The sequence below is a fragment of the Aethina tumida genome, chromosome 1, assembly GCF_024364675.1.
Source record: "Aethina tumida isolate Nest 87 chromosome 1, icAetTumi1.1, whole genome shotgun sequence".
NCBI lineage: Eukaryota > Metazoa > Arthropoda > Insecta > Coleoptera > Nitidulidae > Aethina > Aethina tumida.
Window position 1 is genome coordinate 72,447,332 of NC_065435.1, and position 23,769 is coordinate 72,471,100.

General features: G+C 30.4%; 2 protein-coding genes across 2 annotated transcripts; both read right to left on the minus strand.

The window, feature by feature from the left end:
• Positions 1-561: 561 nt before the first annotated feature.
• Positions 562-1,083, minus strand: LOC109609288 (B1 protein-like). The gene is made up of 2 exons (XM_020025929.2): positions 1,025-1,083; positions 562-966 (listed from the first exon to the last, which is right to left on the minus strand). Exons 1-2 carry the CDS (start codon positions 1,073-1,075, stop codon positions 607-609), a joined length of 411 nt encoding a protein of 136 aa, XP_019881488.2. The 5' UTR covers positions 1,076-1,083; the 3' UTR covers positions 562-606.
• A 4,693-nt stretch (positions 1,084-5,776) lies between these two features.
• On the minus strand, positions 5,777-22,636 carry LOC109609282 (runt-related transcription factor 3). The gene is made up of 4 exons (XM_049961717.1): positions 21,883-22,636; positions 14,689-14,889; positions 6,703-6,876; positions 5,777-6,642 (listed from the first exon to the last, which is right to left on the minus strand). The coding sequence occupies exons 1-4, from the start codon at positions 22,247-22,249 to the stop codon at positions 5,876-5,878; spliced, it is 1,509 nt and encodes a 502-aa protein (XP_049817674.1). The 5' UTR covers positions 22,250-22,636; the 3' UTR covers positions 5,777-5,875.
• Positions 22,637-23,769: the final 1,133 nt, after the last annotated feature.

Genomic DNA, 23,769 nt, shown 5'->3' on the forward strand with positions numbered 1-23,769 from the left:
AAAATAGTCCGATTATTTAAAAACGAACAGGGTTCATAAATAAGTCCGGCATGGGAACGCGGAGCGGTAATTTCATAAAAATCAAATCGGGCTGGTAAAAACAAACAAATTAGTGGCTCGCCATTTACCAATTCATGGCCAACCGATACTGCGCTACGCAAAAGGGAAATAAAAGTTGCCCATGCAAACCTAATAAGCCCTGAAAAACTGTACATCGTTCTAAATCAAACGATGGATTGCTAGATTGTAATTTCACTAATGGAGGACGCTTCCTCCTTTGTTTTATGTCGCTGGTTCTCGTTCCGGGGTGTATTGTTTTTTGGTTTATTATTTCAAGCAGGAATATTGGCTAAAGTATATTCTTAATTAAGATATTGAATAATTTCTATTCTATATAATTGTATTGATATAAAATGTTATTTAATAATAATTGGATCATCAAACTCTTAAATAAGTAGTCAATTAGTTGACTACTTCTTAATTACATTTAGATATAAAATTAAGATAAAAATATGGTATAAGTTTAGTTAAGGTTATCTTCGTACACAATACAAGCAACAATTCACTTAATAAGTTTATTAATTAATAAATACAAAGAAGTTCACCTCAAGATCTATATTTTTGTGGGATATTTTCGGCGATGCATTTGGAGACATCAAAGGCGGCCTCTTCAGATTTTTCGGAAGTGGAAGTTACGCATTTTTCGTACAATTTCTCAACCTCAGCCTTGTCCGGGATGTAGAGGCTCAAGTTGGAAATGATGACGTCCTTTTTGAACGCACCAGATTTATCTTGGATGCCGCTTTTGAGAGCGACACACGAAATCTGTGCCTTAACTTTGGGATCGTCTTCGTGTACTCCCTTGCGGATGCTTGCGATTTGTTCCGGAGTTACACCGGACTCGGAGGCGCACTCTTTATGATGCTGTTCAAAGATTTTTTCTATTTCTTCTTTGCTGGCTGGAGACTGAAATTATATTTTTCTCGTCATTGAGGATATTTAGAAAAATTAAGCGTTGACTTACCTCAGCATTGGCAATGGCGAAGAATACCACTAAAGCAATGAAGATCTTCATGTTGGAAGCTTTCGTGAATCACTGAGATTACTGATGGATTGCATGAAGATTTTGGTACTTATATACTAAATGGGGATCATTGTTCTGGCAATCAGTTATGTAAGATGAGGTCAGTAAAAAAATTGACAAAAAACTAGTAGTGTATTTAACAAGTAATAGATTATCATATTTATTTGTATTTCATTAGTACGAATTTAAATTTAAGGACGGTTAACAATATAAAAAACATATACTAAATGTAAATTACTTATGTTTGTGACTAAATTATTTGTTTAATTTGATCTAAAAAATATATAAATGATTAGAGTATCCTCAGAACACATTTCTAACATAATTTAACTCACTACAAACACAATTTACGTTTATTCAACTTTAGTTAAAACTAGTGGTAGCTACTCAAATGAGGCAGTGTCTCACATATGAAAAAGATTTGACTGACATAACATTAATAATAAAAAATAAATTTTTTATGTTTTTATTCTCTCTCTCCCTCTTAAAACAGAATGTAACTTAATATTTAATCAAAGTCAGAATGGTAATATGTTGTAAAACCGACAATTAAACAAGCAATAACAGTTTTATATTAAATTTCAATATTCTCCAGAGACACTTTTAAATGAGCCTCTTTGCGCCGATTCGTTTCATAAGAAAATCTTGAATATTACTATTTGATTCTAACATTCGCGGATGGGCCTTAAGGTCGCACTATTGCTTCAATGGTAAGGGAGCTGAGGCGTGCCTCTAACCAATGAGATAACTCCAAATACCGATACAATCGAACTTCCCGAACATTGGCAATTCCTCTCAAAAAATACTTGATCGTGTGCGTGTATGGTGGATCCAGTTGTGAAAAGGTTTTTAATACTGCATCTCCTTTATATTATGATATGTATTAACATTAGAAATGAGTGGTGCATTAAATAAATGTGTAGTTCCAGTTAAAATTACTATGACAAAATATTTGCTGTTAAAGAATTAAACCATCCAATTCCTAATTTGAATACTTAAACAAATACTAAACAAAAACCGTGTATTTAATATATCTTAGTACTATAAATTTGATTTGATAGATAACGAGAAGTATGTGACAGTAATAAACTATTTTTCTAGATATGTATTTTATTTTCAAAGGATAATGAAGATATTTGCTATAAAAGGGATTTTTGTGATTTTCAAATCATCTTGCGGACTAAATTTACTTAACAGCAGCAGGTCATTGTATGTTTATATTTTTCTAACTATGTATTTTATTTTCAAAGGATAGTGAAGATATTTACTATAAAAGGGATTTTTGTGATTCGAAAATTTATCTTGCGGACTAAGTTTACTTAACAGCAGCAGGTCATTCGAATTATGCGTAATTAAATATAAAATATTGTTTTTGTTCTATATATAATGTTCCTCATCAGACTCAAACCTCACGAGCCGCCACTGATTAGAACGTAAATTATAATATTTGTATTATGGATAGTTAATATTGTTAAATTTAAGTAAGAAAAAATTTTGTCATCCTGACAAATGAATTTTTGAAAAATTATTATTTACATAATCACGAATTGGATTTATAATTTAAAAAAAATATATTTAAACCAGTATTAACATCTTGGACAAAATTTACACAACCGAGTTCAAGGTGAAATATACAATAAGATTTCATCTATGTTTTCAAGAGATTAACGGTATATGCCAATATTCATGGCATAATACTGATCATTCAGTTCATTATGATAATTACAAAACAGATAACTAATCGTTGTTATTATTAATAGGAAATTAAATATTAAAAGCATGCCCGATATTATCAATAGGGAAAGCCCTTAAAACTAGTTGTCCCTTGTGTCATTTACGCAATTCCCGCTATTCCTCCGTGTTTTCTAATTAAGTCTCGTTGGAGCCGACGTTTGTAACGTCACCTAGGTGATGAAAGAAGGTGAAAGGTTGCCATAGAGGTGCTCTGCGAGTCGTGAATTTACACCGAAAGATGAAATGTGCTCGTAAATATCATTATGTCACCGCTGTCTCTTACAAAAAAGGGAAATAACGAAGGCTCCTATTCCAGCGATTTTTAATAAAATTCCGAGTTAATCGCGTGTGGTCCTGAGACGCACAACATATAGTTCCGAATGTGGGCGAGGCACAAGTATATTTAGTGTCTCGGGAATCTAGTGTTTGTGAAATTTACCTAAAAATCGACCAATTATGTCACATAAAGTAGCCCGTCCCATCGGAGGACTTAAACGGGCCCCCATAACCGTAAAAATTAACGATCCTATTTACAGGTAATTCAAGCTAATTTCGAATGGCCCCAAAGCAGTTTCTTTTTGTGGATAACTGAACCGATGTCATCGTAAACTACGGAAAAATTAGAGCTTGCTGTTTTAATTATTCCTAGATATTTTATATGTGTATCTGTTTTCGAACCCTACACCGAATACTTATTATAAGGTTTCTTAACGCCGGGTGATTAGTGGGTATAATTGGTTTAGGTTGGATACTTTGTAGGTTTATCGGCTTTAATTATGTGTTGTAAAGTTTTATTGTGCTTTCAGCCACCGCTTTGGGTCAGCGCTTTTTTTACATTAAATATAATTACGTTAAAAGTACAGTTGAAACTAAAATCAGGTCGCCCAAAATATTTCGGATAAAAAATTCAATAAAATTAGATTTTTACAACCTCCTGTCAAATCATAAAACATAAAAACGAATCGATATTAATTCAAGCAATAAATATTTAATAAAAGATAGAAACGACCAAATAATTCCGAGTTTATTCCCCATAAAAATGTAATCGGCAAATTGATCAAAGTAGTAAGGAATAAATGCATCGCCTGATTCCAATAGAATCGATAAGAACTCTCAAAAGGACGCTGCTCGATATTAAACTGACCGTGTCATTCGAGAAGGAGGCCGAACTGGCGACACCACAGTGGGAAAAAATATACAACCATATAATTAAAATTATCAAAAAAATGTCATCATTTTATTTAGTTTGCATATAATAAATCTAGTCACAAGCACTGAACCTAAAATTTTATGTGATATGAGGTATATTTTTAATCAGTATATGATGTGTTCTTTTAGTTTCTACATATATTGGATGACCTATTCAAATACAAACACATTTTCATTTAAAAAATATAATAATTTGTGATAACGCCTGTAGAAAATTGGGCATGAGATCATTTTGCCACTGTGCGGATATTGGCGAGGGCCGGCAGCGACAGACTGAGATAAAGGCGAGTGGAACTCTTGAAATTTCAACTGACCGTGTGATAAAATCGTAAAAGTTATTGATGGCGAGCGAGATTATCAGCAGTTATGGGTTGTTTCTTGGTCGTTCTTGTGTTTCAAGAAAATTGCTACAGTTATCTCGATTGGCCGACCGGACTTTGCCAATTTATGGTGTCCCCAAACTTTCGGTTATTTATTACGTTAGGGAGATTACATGATTTCATTATTTTTATGTTACGTTGTTTTGTTCTCTCCGTTTCAGTTGTCTGCTTGGATCAAGGGTTCTTAATTTTATTTGAAATTAACGTTTTCTTATTTTCAAAAAATTCGATATCTTTCTGCAGGCGGCTTTTCCTCTGTTTCGTATTGTGCCTTTTATATTTACAGATACTAGTGCAAACAGGCTGGGAATCCCTCTACAAATAGATTATGTAATTTAAAAGCCCTGTTGTTTGTTAATTGTGTAGAGAATGAATTTGTAAGGGTCGGAACGGATTAATATTAGTGCCTTTAGGTTATTTTAAATCAATATGGAGGGTTCAGAAATTCCTAAAATTTTGTTTATTCCTTTTTCGACCTATACACATAATTGGAATTTAACTAATATCGACAGTGTTTTTATGCCAAATGACCTTTTTATGATTTACAACTTACACTTTGTGCTTTTGAATAATAATAATAATAATATAAATTAAATAAATTTATGGAAGCATGTCGTCCTTTGTGTGAAACCAGAAGTCTGTATTATTTATATTTTCAGGGCGGAAGTTGCGTCGTCTCCTTTTGTTTTTCTGCTTTATCTATCGTGAAAACGTGCTTGGCTGAACATTAACAGTTTTGTATTCCCTTTGCCTTCCTTTGATGCACACTATTCTTTACATTCCTATTGACTGCATGTGCCGATACAAAATGCTCGAGCTGAATTTAGGAGTTCATTCATGGTCAAGGTTAAATTGTTCATTTACTGACAACTTAATTTCTTACAATATAATATGGTGTATATATGATACGTAATTATTAAATATATGGATATATATATATATATATATATATATATATATATATATATATATATATATATATATATATATTCCTTATCTAATAATTATTATGAACATCCAAATTATTCTTTTATTTTTTATATTTCAATATTATATTATTGCCTTGTCAAAAAGAAAAAGTGTGTAGTCGTTTAACTATGTCAGGCATTTGAAACGTATAATTACGTAAACTATTTGATAACTTGAAGAAAAATTTGAAAAGTTCATATACACCATATCAGATCTAAATGTTAAAAAAAAATAAATGAAACACTTTATGATTTATACAACAACTTTATTTGATATTTACAAACATAAACTTGCTACATCAATTAAAACAATATTAAATTAATAATGTATTTTTAACAATTTACATATAATATATACATTCTTACCACCTTATATTACATAAAACAATTTATTATTTACATACATGTATATTTATTCCGAACGTAATGACATTGAAAAGTAGACACAATTCTATTAATGCAGTATAAAAAAAGCTCCATAAAAAATTATATGTGTTTTCTTAATAAGGTCTCCATACGTCTGAGTTTCTGTTCGAGCTGGTCCTCGAAATTTTGAAACCATCTTTGTTACTGGACGACACTTCATCTTTTTGCCTTACTAAAGTAATAGCAGCCTTTCTAACCTTCAAACTCAAATTAATACCTTCGTTTTTCCTGTTATTATTCTCGACTTTGCCAACTTCAGAGTTATTATTCTCGGTCTTCTCGTATTTTTCTGCTTCCGAGTAACCATCGTTACTTTTACTCTCTGTTTTAAAATATCCGTCTTCTGCTTTGGCAATATCTGTCAGTTTGATATCCTTCGTATCGTCATCGTTCTTAGCCGAAGACTCGTTCTCTTCTTCGACATCCATCACGTCCAGCTTCTCACTGCTGGAATCCGGATTCTGAACACTTTCCTCCCTACTACCAACTTTGGGCAACAAATTTTGGTTCCTGAAGTGCATCCAACTCCAATCGTGCGGGTACAACTGCGAATAAAACCACTGATTGGGAGTGGGCAGAAGGGGCGCGTTAAGAAACAAACTGGCCGCCAAAGCGTTGTTGAACAACTGGTTGGGAGGCGGCGGTACTCCCGGGAAGGCAGGAGGCGCCTGTGGTGACGGTGTCGGGGATGCCGTCACGGATATGTCGTCGTCTTGGGGCGATTGGGGTGCACCTGCCGTCGTCAACAGACCGACCTGCGTGGGTGAGTGTTTGGGCGAGGTTGTCGAATGGGCGCTGCTGCAATTAATTGATATTGGTCCTAGCGAGGTCGAACTTGGTTCTGTGGAAAAAAATTGTTTATTAACGCTTCAGATGCGGGCAAGGAATGTGCGTTTCTTACCGTTCGCTATTCTGGGGGAGGTATTGATTGGACGGTCCAACGCTGCGAACATGTGGTGCGGGAAATGGGGGTGGTGATGGGGCACGAACGGTCCGTGCGGATATGGATGTCTGCCTCCAAGAACTGCCCATTCGGGCGGCGGACCTGGTAAACCTGCCAAGTGATGGGCTATTCCTGAAACAAGAAAATTGTGTTACAGCAAAATATACTCGATCTTCCAAATTTTGCAAGAAATTGTTAGTACAAGTAACTTGTCAGACCGATCTGACTAAAGGTATACGTCAGGTTTATAGGTAAATAATATAACAATATAACATTGGTTATTTTTGATACTGTTATTAGTGGTAACATCTAGTCCAGCAAGATGAAGAACCAAAAAATCTCAATTTACCTGTAATAAGGCTATTGATATTTGTATAAAATTATAAAATGTAGTCATTAAAGTTAGTTTTCTTATTATGTTATCAAACTTATTTAAATTTGTAATAATTTTGTACAGGTATCATATAAGTCAGAGTTTTAAATAAAATAGTTCAATGGTGACCATTACTTTTCTTTTTAACCAATGTTACAAAACAAGACAATGTCTTTAACAAGAAATGAGAGATAATTTGGTTATAATATAATTATTATTAGTTAGTAATTACAAGCATGTCCACGTAAACGATTTCTCATTTTTTAACATAACGAGCAGTTAGAAGTAGGTCAAAGTGGAATGGTAATTAAGTAATAACGTGTTAACTTGTATGGTTGCCCTGACACCAGCACGAAACTTTGTAACTATTTTCCAGCGAGCAAAACGTGTAAAAATCAATTAGTCGCAAGTATCAGCGTCGTTTCGCGTGCGTCATCCTTACCGCTCGTGAAACTGGCAATTAGCAGGGCGCAATAATAATTTGACTACATACATGATCGCACTCTGGTGTCTAGTATAGATCTTTGCGATAGTAAAACGGTAGACGCAATCCTGCGGCGCACCAATGAGGTCTTTGGTCGCCCCACCTCTAACCAATAAGACGCCTTGACTGTAAACCGTTACCTTTAATGCGCCCGTCGCGGCGGTCGGAACGCCGACAAGTCAGCAGGACCGCTGTGATATCGTGTGCTACGTTTTTGGTTACACTTCGGCAAACTTTCGGGCCTCGCGGCCTCCTGCAACCCTCTCGCATTCGGGATGCGGAATGCGTCCACGGATTCAATTACCAAACGTTTGTTTCCTGCCTTGTTAATCATTAGCGATATGAACTAAGATAAGACACTACTCTTACATTAATAACATATTTGTTCTATTTTTAATCTCCTCATATTTTAAATGAATTGAAATATTTTTGAAAAATTGATGCAACCATATAAAAAATCAACAAAGTTCAAAAGAGATAACCAATGACTGATGTAAGGAGGGTAGAAATGGATGTCGTAGAGTGATAGCATAAAATTATTATTAGCAGGTTTTATCTCCCTTTTAATTTATTCAAAATCCGCCGTCATTGTTAACACCAAATACTCGGGGTTTAACGAAGTTTCCTCCAAATGATTCCCTAACGAAGTTTTTTTCTTGTCGAGGGATGTTTCTTACGCCCCCGGCTTATCTTTAAGGGCTACTTTAATTGTGAACGGATCTTCTAAATTTTCATTCCACCCTCGTTTTTAAATTGCCGTATTTATTTTATGCTAAGCCCCTCTTTACGCGTCTTTTTTGAATTAGTCCTTCTGCTCTCCCTGATTATCTTCTTTTTCGCAAATATTTTTCAATCAGCTGGTAAACATCTTAATTTGAATTTTAACGCGCCATCGAAAATCTTATTTAATTTTGCTGTGAGCTTTCAGTTTCCGGTTTTATATCAATTCGATCATTTTCTTTTTATTATTGTAAACAAACCTGACAATTTATATGAAAACAAATGAAAGTATATTGTAAACTAAAAGTTTTAAAATCATCACTCATTTACATTGAGTTTGTTGTCGATTAGTAAAAAAAAAAAAGTTATTTTTTTAATTAGTAATTAATATATATTTTAAGATGTTGTTGATGGACATCAAAAATGGACTTTCAATTTCCAGTTTCACATCAATTCAATATTTTTACCATTCTCGTGCATAAACCTGATAATTTATGCGAAGGCAAAAAATTAAATTGAGAATAAAAAATGTAAATATCGTCACTCTATTTGTATTGAATTTGTCGACGGTACGTGGAGAGCTCTATTTTGTGACAAACACAAACAAAAACAGTAACTGTAAACCTCTTAACGTTTAGCTGAAATGTTCCTGCATTTGGCGGCTTATAAACTCACATTTCTTACAAAACAATAACTTTATGTAAGCCGTGCAAATGGCACATCAGGCGGATATTTATGCGCTTGAAATATGTATTTTATTCCACAAGTAAATGTGACGCAAAAAAAATCTCTTTAAGGTGCCCTTTGTTAGCGAAAACTCTTTAATTCAAACGGCGTAGGTTTCGTCCCACCAGATATTTCCTTGGCGTAGTTGATTGCCTGCTAAAGTAACGAGGGCAGGAGTGACATTTATCTTGCAGGAGCTTAGGAAGGTGATACTCCTGCTGCCCCGCGATTATTCAAACCCTTTAAAATGCCCCCGCGAAGAGCCGAAGTAATGCCACCCTGGTATTAAAGGGGTTACCCGCTAAGGGAATGTACTGAATTAAAACCGGGTTGGGCGCGTTCGCGTATTATCGCCATGGGTAATTAACTCATCGCAAGGACGAGGAAATTTTCAAATTGATAATTTGTCCTTAATGCCTGATTTTTTATATTTTACCACTTCCCAAACGTGATTGTCCAAATGATAAATTTACAAATATTTTGTAAAACGTTTCGGAAATACCGCAGTCGTTAATATAGTGGAATAAGAAACAAAGATAAGGACAAAAATAGATGCTGAAGCACTTAGTTAATGAGACAGGGTAATAAAAGCGTAGAGTAACTATCGAGACACAAGTTAATCTACAGTAAATGTTAATTATTGTGCAATAAATTATAGATTATTTAAAACAAAGCCATTGTAGCGCCTTGGCTCAGTATTTATTAATGCCTTCAATAAACCGAGGATTATTGTTTAAATGGCATTTAAAGTTTATGTATGAGGTGCTATATAAAGGGGTGAGACGCACATATATTACCGCCCCTCAGTCGCTAATGCCACCAGATCCATCTAAGTCTTAAGAAGGGTAAAACGAGACTAAGAACTTAGGAAGTAGGCCATCATCACGGAATTATCTTCTCCTGGAACTCTAATAATGAATTCCCTCTGTGTTGCTCCGCGATTTTACCTTAAATGTTTGCTTAAGACGGGTATAATAGATTTTCCGTGCGGACTTAACTCTTTCCAGACACTGTTGGAATTATTAAGTACTGTTTTGAATACCATCATCAATTGTGTAATTATACCGATGAAGTCTCTAAATTTAGCTCTGAAACGTATGTTCTTAACTTAATATTGTGCGACGTCACACAGTACTATAAACAACCACTATTAATTAATAATAAGAAAAGATTTACGAAGTGTCAGTTTCCGCCAATGAGTATTTGTGCAGTTATTATTTAGAGAGTGCAAATAACCGATGGGATTTAATTAAAGGCGGTGCAGGAGCGTATCTGCAAGTGTCAGTTTTGGAAGAGGGCATCGTGTCGTCTGAGATATCAAGGGAACCCCCATAGGGGCCGAACGGTCGGGTCTCGGCAACAGCAGGCAAGACTATAACTCAATTACACACTTTCCCACCTCGTGGAGGCCCGTCTCTGGTCCTTTGCAGCGCCTGCTGTTGCTCCTGCTCCCGTTGCCGCTCCCGCTTTACGCCGCCTCGCTCTAATCTTTCCCTTTCCACCGGGCATTTGTCTCTGTCGGCTGTTATTGTGTGCATAGTTGGGGCATTAGTCAACGCGATTTTCTGCAAATATTGTAATACGGGTACAAATGTCCTGGTCCTTAACAAAATTTCCAGGAGCATCGTGAAGTGTTACCCTTAATATTTAATAAGTCTGCGCATTATTTTTACACTAGGTCAGAATACACTCCTAATAGAGATAAATATTAGTTTAAGCAAATAACTGCTGTTAATATTATTTTTTTAAAGTCCTTCAAATTGTTGAGTGTAACATCCCTCACAATCCTGTATACGACAGCGAATCAGATTTCTTCACATTAATTAATATTCATAAAGAACGTTTTTACAATGTGTTAAATTCTCTAATTATATTTATTAAAAAGTGCGGTAAACCGTCCGTTCAATTATAATATTTAAAATCAATAAAGTTATATAAAGCCGCAACACAATATATATCAAATTATATGACCATTAACGATTTAATAGTCCACTAGAAATATTGAATATGCGAAAATTACCCTCAACACATTACACCTTGTTAATTTATCGAACCGCAACGAAAAACAAATTTTAAAACAGTCATCCGAACGCCACCTATGCACGAATGGCTGTAACCGTCGAAAATCGGTTTTGCTACAATTCATGTAGTTTTCACGCGATTTAATCCGACGTACCGAAAGGGTTGGACGGACGAGAAATCGATAAAATGCTCGCAGTTAACTAGCCGATTTTCAGTTCGCGATCATCTGCGTTTCAAATGAGAACAATTAACAGTTATCTATCTGGTTTTTTTACGAATGTAATCTAGAAATTATTAATAAATTATGACGACACAATCCTGTAAATAGCTGTCATATACAGTTCAATGTGTTTTCAGAAAAAACAATTCAGTTTTTGAAAACATTTTGACTACGATACAGACATTAATCTCTTGCCCCTAAAAGTAAATCATGAGAAACAATAGTGGCCCGGTTAATCCGAAATAAATTCATGAGCCGCGCTTTAAGATGATATAATTGCCATGCGAGTAATAAAAAGGGGTTGTGTGCCCGAATTTATCGCGGGGCAATCCACGTTCGAAATAACTAGATAATTGAACAGGCTAATTAGTTCAGTTAGTGCACTTCTGGGCTGTAATCTGTCTACGGAGGATAATAACAAACTGGCCTTATGGTGAAGCCACCTTTAGGCACGCAGCTCGCCATTAATTACATTTAGGAATTATCAATTAAACTTACAACAAGAACATCACTTTAATTAGGGAACAATTTCATGTGATGCAGATTTAGCTATAATATGTTTGTTTAATTGTTGTTTAGATTATGTGATTAATTGTTGTTTTATGATATAAATGAATCAATGATTGTGTGTTATAAATAAACAGAGGTTTTGGATGACAGTCTAATGTAATATATTATCATTAATTTATTCAATTCCCATTAATTTAGCAAATTTTAAGTTTAATTAATAATTTTTAAGCATTAATAACACAAGGGCAAAATAAAATTTTCCTATTGTGTATTTTTCTTATTGTACAGATTTAAATGTCTATCACAAAGTTACTACTATTAGATTATAACAACATGAATTGATTATAACATAATAATTATCAATGTTTCAATTGGAAAGAGATCTCATTAATTTACATCTTTTATAAAAATTTTATATTTTATTATTCAGATAGTTACTTACGTCGCCGTATATGAGTATATTTTATTAAGCCTTAGTCCAATAAAATTGTTCATATTCTTCATTTTGTTTATTTCCTTAAGAAAATTAAATATTATTTTCAGAATAGTTTTATCTTTCATCATAAAATTCTTACTTTTTATGAAAAACATAAACATCGTTTTTTAATGATATCTACTTGTAATAAATTTCTATTATAAATAATTAAACTTTTTATATGTACTTGTATTTTGTAAATCTTTTTCATTCATTATTCTCGACATATGCTTAATAACACAAGGGCAAAGTAAAGTTTTCCTATTGTGTATTTTTTCAGTTTCATTACAGATTTAAATAAATAACTACAACTAAGTTATTATTATATCATTATAATGTGAATTCATTATAATAATTATAAAATGTAAATTATGCTATTATTTAAAAATAAATAAATAATTCTATTAAGAATATTTTCCACATGTATTGAAAATGGTAAAGGAAATACCAATACAACGAAAATAGTTTTTAAAACTTCATTAAACATTTATTCAAAATATAGCGATCATAATTATAACAATTTTATGAAATATATAATTAAATATTAATTTAATTTTAATGTTGTTTTATACTATATTTTAAAAACTAATATTTTTAATTCTACAAAATGTTGAACTGGACATAAATAAGTTCTCTAGCGCGTAGACTTGCCCAATTTCCCAATATATGACATGCCAATTTTTCTTCAAGCTTCTTGAATTACGGTGAAGGGTTCGTTAAAATTTTTATTTCGAATTTGGTTATCAGCGAAATCCCTTATGTTTTCTGTAGAGTTGATGTATGGAGATTTCGGCGATCAAGTCAAGGATTTGTGTTTAGGATCGTTATCATGTTGAAACGCATTTTTAACGTCATAGTTTCTTCAATATATAAAATCAAGTTATTTAATGTATCCCTATTTATAAATTGGTCTACGTGCAATGAAAGATGAAGAAGAAAACCATCCCCATACATTTTATATGGTCTTGTCCCTGTAAGACGTCTAACATAAGAAGGAGCCTCATTTTTAAATAAATTAAACTTAGAGTCGTAACTAAAAACTAACTGTATCCACTGTTCTTTGATCCATTGGACGTGATCTTGGACATATCTAAATTAGGCTTTCACATTCTTAATAAAAAGCAAGTTTTTTGCACGTATATGAAAAATAGATAAAATAAAGATTATCTATGAAGTCTGTAGAATTATTAAAAGTGATTTAATTTATTAATTAGGCGTTTAAGTTTGTATTCAATTTCAGCATCGACCCAGACATCGACTAATTTTATTTATCTAAGTAGTTATTTTATATAATGAGTGTATTTTTTAATGCCCTTGAATTTGTAAAATTTTATCACAAAATTCCTTTTTTTAATCGCGAAACGTTTCTTTCATTTATAATTTAATCAACTAAATTCCCCTAAAATTTTCTTAAAATTAGTATATAGTATATATTAGTCAGTACTTTTTATTTTACATTAAATAAATTTTAAATTTTAAACGATGCTCGAAGAAAAATTATTTTAAATTTTTAAATTTCTTTCAAATTTATTTTGTATTTTCCAAAATATGAATTACGACAAAAACCTAATCTTGTTTAAAAAGCAATATTGTGGTGGTAATTATTATTGAAATTGGGAACAAAATCGACTGCAAAATGGGACAATTAAACAATTAAAGAACAATATTCGAAACGAAAATTCAGGGATTGCAACACTCAGAATTTTTATCGGTGCTTTTCATACACCAAGTGCCCGCTTAATATTTTTTCATTTAGGCAATTTCCCATTCATCATTCTGGTTATTATTCTATTTTATCTCGCATAATCCTCTTTCAGATCGTTTTCAGGATTGAATATTTTGTCTAGTGAAATGCGGTTGCCATAGTGACATTGCTGTTTTATGGAGAATGAATTTTATTTTTTAATGACGGTTTCTTTAAATTTTACTAATCTGGATTGTTTTTTAAAACAAACATAAAGAACGATTTTGTGTAAATATAAAATGAACATTTATATTTAGATTATAAAATTATTTTATTTAAACAAAATTCGAAGTTAACTATACAATGTAAAGAATAATTTTAATATGAATTTGTTAATTGAAATTATATTTTCCTGTTTATATTTTAATAATAATAGTATTACCTCGAAATATTTAATAAAAGCTTTTTAATTAATTTTAATTTAACGAATTATTTTTTGTCGGCATTAAATTTTTAACGAAAAACATATTTAATTTTAAATTTAATTTCCTGGTATTATACTAAATACTCTATTAGTAACATTTTAACTGCAATATTAAATGCATCACACCTGCCTTCATCATTTTAATTAAAAACATCATTTTATAAGCCCCATTCATTAAGTTCATTAATTACATCGCGCAACTGACAATATTTAGAAATATTACAACTTGGAATAGGTGACGCTTACCGCTCAGTTTGAATGGAAGACTGCCGGAAAGCGGATCGGGGGCGAAGGGTCGCGGTCCGAACGGGAAATGATGGAATCCCTGTTGTCTGGTCTTCGACCTTGGCTCCCTTGGTCCGTCCACCGTCACTTTTATGGCTTTGTTGTATGTCGCGATCTGCGGAGGCGAAGTCGACACTATTATCGTCAGACTGAAACTCTTGCCTGAAACAATCAGAAAATATATATGTCACCACTTAATTAAATATTATCTTTTAAAAAATTAATTAATGATTACAAATAACAAGTTGACTGCGCACCCACCACCTTATTAAATGGGCACATTCCTGATGCAAAAGTAGCTATATAAAAGTTTAATGCAAAAATTGTAATATAAAATTTAATAATAGAAGTTGACCAATAAGGATACATACATCTTTGGACAATTTCCAGTGGTCAATGGTAAACTGTGAATGAATGAAAACAAGGCCTACTTTAGCATATATTGGTAAATTCTGTCTGTGAATCTAATTAACTCTTTCTATTGAAGCAGCAATTTTTGTATTAAAATTTAGATATCTACGTTTACATTAGAACTGTCCCCTTTCAATACAATATGAATATTTTTATGCGGTGGTTTTCATGTAAATTTCGACCGCTAGATGTTAATAATTCAAGCCAATTTCCGAGTGGATGGATTTCTTTATTGCTCAGACGAACAAAAACAAAAAACGATGGTAATTTAAGTGGACCAATTCTGGAGTCTTGGCATCTTTTACGGTCTTTCAGTGCCAACAACAACCGCAATATCTCATTTCGCAGAAGCCGCCATATCAATTTTATATCACTCCTTCCTATTCATCACAATTGTTGTTATTATTAAAGCTTTAATTCGTTGAAACGGTCGCGCCCGATTTAAGATTTATCCCCTCGCAGTTATTGAGAAACAAAGTGTGAAATGAATATTCCCAAAGTGAAATTTAACGAGGACGGGGTGCATTAGTCAAAAATGTCAAAGCCAGCACTGATCGACTATTAGATTCGGATTTATCCAAACTGTTACAGGGGTTTTCGGTTTTCGGGCCGACATTAACCCAGTTATTCGTAATTATAACGCTCTTATTCCTTCTTGGCGGCGCGCACTTTTTAATCGTTTTTAATCAGTTTTTAAGGGGCGAGCCTTTTTAATTTCGGATTTGAGGTTTCATTAGGGAAACGACCGTTTCAATGGTTTGACGCCATTCTGGTAATCGCTAATAATAAAAATTGCATTTAAATTGATAGCAATCATTACCCATTAACGTTATTAATATTCAGAATATTAAAAAATAAAAATACAAGCATTAACAAATAAAAATATTCGTTTGATATTATAATTTAGATAAAAAAACCATTTTAAGGACTGTTGAGACCTTTGAAGGCAAAATATGAATAATGAATGCGCGAAAAATCCGCACATAAGATAAAGAAGGCAAAAATAAAAGGGAATATTTTTATTTTTAACGCCACCCCTAAAATAATGTTGTGGCTCCGCCGACCTATATGCATCCCCAGTTGATGGGAAAAGGAAGCCGTAAAAACGAACGAAAATTACAAATGGAAATATTAATGTGAAATCTCAAGTTTCCCGCTTCTTATATCTGAAACGTCAGAATTTTAAAAACACATAACTAGAGTCGGTGATTAAAATTTAACGTCGAGCGTATTCGGATACGCAACGTGAAACACGCGAATTATTTCCAGCATGTTTTTAATAAACACATTATATTGCGTAGCATATTTTTAATTTTATTTTATGTAAAATAAAAATGATTAATATTTACCATTTAGAAATATGTTGAATATTTTGTTGTAAATGAATAAATACATTTTATTAAATCGATAAATAAATGTTTTTCACGACCAAGAATTTTTCCAAATTATATAATTTATATTTAATATAAAATTTAAAAACAAATGTGCTATTTATAAATTTGTAAAGAAATTATTACCTGGAATACATTATCATTTTATAAGCATCGCAATATTTAGAAATGAAAAATAGTAATGCAATTAATTACTTTTAATTCAAAATATTTAAATAACAAAATGTGTTTGCCATTTGAAGTTGAATTTTATTTTTTTACTTTTATCACATATTCATATACATGGCGTCCCAATTTAATTTATTTATTTATATTTATTGAATGGAGTTAATTTTCAATATTATATATATATATATATATATATATATATATATATATATATATATATATATATATGTACAATATTTAACTAAGAATATTTCTAATAAATTTAATACCGACTTGGTCTACGAAATATGAGAAGAGAATGTTTTAAAGCTACTAAATATGATATTTGACAAACTCTTTATTGTTATGTATGTTAACTCTTGATACTTTCTATGAAAATTAGAAATTATGGTTTAATTCCTGACTGACTGCGTGGGCTTTTTGTTTTTGAAAACATAAATAAAATGACTTATCAGTTAGATCCTCTTTGCTTTATATAATAATTATCTTAATATTTACCTGAAATATCAATATATCTAGATATGATTTAATATATCTTAAATTATATTTTTAGGAATTTCGATTTTTTATGCATTTTAAATGGAAAAATAATTTTACATACGTCATCAAATTAAAAAAAAAATCTTTTTTAAAAACAATCAAAAGTCAGTTTTCATAGATGTATCAAAAGCGATTTGCTCCAATCAAATCTCTATCTATAATTGTGGCCCATTTAATATTGAAACATCCTTATTTTATTTTATCCCTATAGTATTTTATATTATTCAATAGAGATCTATTATATCATTTTTATAGAAACAAAAAGTAATAAAAAAATATTGGAACGTTTTTTATAGAAAAAATAATTTCTCTACTGAATTAAGCATCTTTTAAACTATTAATAACATTGTGATGAATTATAAATTACAATTATATTGAAATTTTATCTTCTGATCCATTAAACCAACTAAATCATATAATAAAATGTGAAAATATATCTTATATTTATATAATTGTTTGAGAAAATATTTTATTAATATTAATTACATTTTAATATAATTAAAAATTATAAAATTTTATCTTCTTATGCAATAAACTAGCCAGAATAAAATATGAATATATCTATGAATAGAAAAATACTGACTCAAAGCGTTAATTTATTCAATCAGTTATAAAGTGCTAATATTTTTAATAGGATCCAACTAAAGTAATGAGCATAGAGTAACAGACAAAATTGAACTTGTCTGTTTTTTTTTGGCACAAAGCATTGTATTAATTGTAACTAAAGTATTAAGTTTAAGTAACTGTCTGATATTTTGAGATATTCTTAATATTCTATTTCATAACATTTTATTTCATATGAAAAATTAAATAATTTATTAGAAAAAGGTGATGTTTAATTCTGTCATAAATTTATTAATATATAATATTTTTCAAAGGATTTCAAATTCAATAACCTACACAATTTTTTAATAAAAAGTACCATATTCAATATATTTACTCTAAAGATGCTAAAAATAGATCTCAGCCGGATGATATATGATAGAAATCATTATTTACGGAGTCTTTTGTTATCATCTTTTGAACTTCTATTTATTAAAATAAATTTTTTAAGTATAAAGGTGTATTTCTATATGAAATGGACAACATTGAGTTTATTTTTATTAGAAAAAATTAATTTCACAGTTTTCCTAACAATTTTATAAACTTTTGAAGCTCTATGAAAATTTTTATGTAGTAATTTCAGTTGTAGCATTTAGAAAATTGGTGGGTGGTTTCATATTAAATACTTGTTTAAAAAAAACATACGGACACGCATTAAACGCAAATAAACAATCCGGATCCATTAAAATATTACAGAGAGAAAAAGTCATTAAAATATCAAATTTATACGTGTTTGTTCAAACAAAATATAACAATAAATAATAAAAAGCACCAAAATGCATCTGTAATAAATAAAAATAAATCCGACAGATAAATTTTGAAAATAACGCGCAAATAAAAATATATTTTTAACATAAATAGTATTGACGTTGAAGAGGAGGCCTGAAAGCATCAATCATTTTAAAAATCGTATAAAATGAGGTAGGGATATTTTACTAATGCAATATGGGCGCGTTACATAGTTTTATGGCGTTTTAAATGCTGGTAATGCCGGAAAATATATAGGGGTTGTCGATAAATCACGGATTTGCAAAATCAACGATATATTTCACAGATTAAGGATTCAGCTCGGGCCAGTTCGGCATATCTTTACAGCAAATAACTTAAACGGGAGACCGGTGTTTGTTCACGCCCGTGTTGGATTTTAATTAAGGTCCGCTAATCACAAATAATTTTAAGTCAAATTTGCTGAAACGTTGCGGACGTACGTAAACAATGCTAATTCCACTGATTTATGCCTTATTGTTTCTACGTTTCCTTTTTCACGATCCCTTTATGCCGCCCACACTTTTAGCGGTGTTGAAAATGGTGGACGCAATACAAAAGTAGTTTTTTATACTCACTTATGGTGGATGCGCAAAATATTGTGATAATTTCGCGAGCATCCGCCCGTGTTACAATAAGAGAGGAAGTACATCTGTATCTAAATGAAAAAAAAGTTACTGAAAACTGATTTTTGTTCAAAATATCCCAAACATCAAAGACCATTTAATAGTTTGTTATCTATCTATCCAAAATCAAAAAACATTTTAAAAGGTTTAATTCCGGTCGTCGAACAAAAATATATACATAAATCATATGAATACATTTTTTATCGAAATCAGCCATTTTTTCAAACTAATTACTTTTTTGTAGTTAATCTTTTGATGTCTATAGTGTGCATGTAGGCCTGTAATGTAATATGCGTATTTAAAAGCGAATTCGGTACAATTTTTGTTGTATGTGTAAAAAATCCGGGACGAATAAATATTTACGTTACTAAAAAAATATATATTTTCCAGTTTTTATTTGTGGTACGTGATTTATATAAAATATTGTAAATATGATGTACACTGTTTTACGTTGTTTCGCAATATTAAGTTTGTGTGCACAAGTTTTAATGGAAAAAAACATACAGTGTGTGATTTTTTTATATAATATTCTTCTTTTAAGGAAAAAACGTCATAAGTATAGTTTCATATAAATGAAATAATTAAGTACAATAATAATGGTATATATAATAAAAAGTAATTTATTAATGTGAAAATGAAACAAAAGAAGAATCAAACAACGATGATAAGTATGTTGTCGTACATTTTATATACAACTTCTTTGTAAATTGATGACATCTGTATAAAACATAAAAATATCAGTTTTATTTGATAATACAATACCTATTAGAGTATATTTACAGAACCTAATAATATTTTAATTATAATATGATATTTCGTAAGATATGATTGAGTAGTGGAGTCGTCCGCCACATCTCAGAAGTTACTAATCAAAAAATAGAAATAAAAAATAAATTAACAATTGTTATTAAGAAAAAAATGGGTATAATACAAAATATATAAAAAGGTTCTGATCTACCATCAATGATTTATTAGAAAGCTCAATTTTTCTTTGTATCTAATACTAAATGTGTATTAAAGATATTTAATTATTATTATTTTTAGAATCCTTGCCATATTATTATTAAAATTGTTCCTATTTCTCTCAAAACAAATTGGTGGTTGAGCTTTAAACATTGAAAAAAGAAAACGAACGTCTATAACACTTCAAAGGAAGTCAACAAATTTTGTACAAGAAAAATTTTTTTGTTTTACGTCAACCGCTTGAGATTTCACTAGTTTATAAAATTTATATGAAAGCAAATCAAGCATAAAAAATCAAATGAGTGGTTGGTTATCCTTAGATGAAATACAAAACTTTTCTAAGCCTCTTCTATTAATAATTTCTAAGGTAAAACCAACGGCCTGCAATATTTGGCGATCCTTTACATATGAAAATAAAAATAAAAATTTTAATCAAATCGATATAATCTAATTATAAAATATTATAGTTTTTGAAATTGTTAAATTATAATTTAAATATTTTTAAATTTGTATATATGTTAAAATAAAATAATCACCTGAAATGTTTTAAATACATATTTTAACATTTGTTAATATTCATAGAATGTTTTAAAATACAATACAATGTATAACGAAAATTTAATATTTATATGTGCACATCAAATATTAAATTACCACATAATATGTGGTGGAGAAATTTTTATTCTAGTTGAAATATATTGAAATCTAAAGATAAAATTTGAAACTAATGAACTAGTTGTGGAAATGGTTTGAAATTATTAGTTTTTTTTTGAATGATTATTATTTAAAGATTAAAAAATTACAAAATTAATTTTGTTGATAATTTTTATTTTTTACAATTTATCAAATTACACCTTATAAAATTAAAAAGATTTTACACAAATTATGTTAATTACATAAATATATATTATTTAAAATTTTAATTGATTATTTCTTGAGAAATGTGTAATAAATGTAAGTTTTATAAAAATGTATGAAAATAATTTATGATAATAAACATAAGAATTAAAAAAATAAAAAAAATATTATTTAATATCTGTTTTTCGGTTTTCCATACATGTATACAAATTATGATAATTTTATGATAATCGTAATAAAATAATTAAAATTTATTTATATTTTATTTTTAAGTATAAATAAAAAATTTTTTTCTAAATGATTAAACAAAAATAATATAATAAAAAATAATAATTACGAAATTAATTATTTAATTTTTGTCATGGTAGTTTTAAAGGTATTTTATTAAAATTTATAAAAATCATTGAAAAAAAAAATTAAAAAATAAATTCTGTTCTTAAGAACCTTCTAATGAAATACAAGTATATTTTACTAAAATTTATGAAAATAATTAATAGTGAAAAAAAAATAGGAAAAAGAATATACGTAGGTGTAATTACAAATTATGTAATTAAAAATAAAAAATATAGTTTTCTCATTTTTCTCTTATTATAAATAAAAAATGATTATCTATGTGCTAATTCATTTGGTAAGAAATAAAACTTTTTTATTACAATTTATTTAGTTATTTGTGATGACATAAAAATTGATAAATCCCTTTTTAATTCTTAAAATTATAAAATGAAAGAAAATATGAAATATAGAATGATGAATTAGCAAATGAATGAATGAATTTAAAAAATATATATATATATATATTTAAGAAAAATGAAAAGAATATTTTGTCTTACCTCTGCCACTCCTCCCGACGAACCGCAGATCGTTGAATTTGGCGACCTGGTTCTTCATCACCGCGGTGCAGTTCCGCAATTCCGCGCAGTAATTCTCGTCGTTGCCGGCCCGCACCGTCACCACGGTGCCGTCGCCGACGTCGCCCAACGCAACCACCTTGAAGGCGACCGGCAACGTCTTGTTGCTGCGCCAGTGCGGCGGCAGTACCGTGCACACCACGTGCGGACTCCCCGTGCGTACCAATTCGCCCGGGTGTTCCGCGAGGAGACCGTCGATGGTCCTTTCGGCTAGCATTTCGGCGGTCAGGTTCTCATAGTTGCGCTCGTAATGTCCAGTTGTCGACGATACCTCGCTGGCCAGATGCATCTTTCGTCAACTCGAACGTTCAATTTTCCCTTCTCTTCGGCTGCGGTATCCGTTCTTAATTGCTAATTGATTGACAATCGACATGGACATGTCAATGGGCGGACAACGCCGTCCACATCGCAGCGTCCGCTGATGAGTTCGTTTCACGTGCAGTGCGAGCGGATTTTTCGGTGTTTTTCAGGAGGGAACACGCGCGTGAATGTGTGATGAAAAATCAGAAGCTGCGGCTGACCGAAAACAGAGGAAAGTGCGCGTGTTTCCCGTCTTTTTCTGTTCGGTGATTTGTTTTTCTAATTGTTACGGGCCGGTGTATCTCTTTGCAGCGCGCAGCCGATGCAGCAGGTTGTCTTTTTCGGTTCGCCGGCTCGGCGATTTTTTTAAGGCTGCCCCGATAACACACCCTGCGGGTTCCTGCAACAATAACAAAACGGTTTTGTTTTATTTAAGTTTCTCGATACGCTAATGGATGCGTATTAGTTTGATTTCTGAAACTATGGTTTTCTACGGAATTATTTGCCTTGTTGCATAAGTATTTCAAAAATATTTAAAATTTTACTATTACGCGGAATTCTATAAACCTAAATTAAAAAATACAAATTTATTTATACTAAAAATAAACTAAATAAGTTGTTAATAATTAATTTTAGTAACATAAGCACGAAAAATTCTAAATTTACAATGTATATAATAAAAATTGCATTTATTGCAGTATTATTCAAGAATAATAAATAAACCATAAACATAACATATTTTAATTTAAGTTAATTTAACATAACTGTCAAACATGAAATATTGAGTTAATACTTATTAATTGATTATTCCTAATTAATTTATTCCTAACTAATAATTAAAACAATATAACTAGAAAATTCAAATAAATTTTTTATTCAATTTATTTAATTTACCTTTTTAAAACGGATTAGGTCCTACTAAAAATTGTATGTTTTTGTAATACTTTTTTAAAAGCTAAATAACACTGAAAATACAATTTGCAATACATTTTTATAATACTCAATATTTTTACATGTAATAAAAATGACTGAATAATACAAATTTAATTAAAACTTTTCTGTTCACATCATTTAACATAATTTTAAAGTAGGTTAAGTCGTATTAAAAAAATTTATATTTTTGAAACATTCTTTAACATTAAAAACATAATTTATAATTCATATTTACTATATTCAATATTTTTAATAAATCAAGATACTTGTAATAAAAATGATTGAATGATACAAATTTAATTAAAAATCATCTGTTCTCTATATTTAATTTAATTTTTAAAGAAAATTAAGTCCCACTAAAAGTTGATATTTTATTTGAGAAAAATGTTTTGCAAATTTATGGTACTCAATATTTTTAATTACATGACACTATCAAAAATTCAATTATAATTAAAAATCTTCTATTCAATACATTTCATTTAATTTTTATATTAGAAAAAGTCTTACCAAAATTTTATATTTTTAAAATATTTTTTAGCATTGCAAATATAATTTACAATATATATTTACAATATT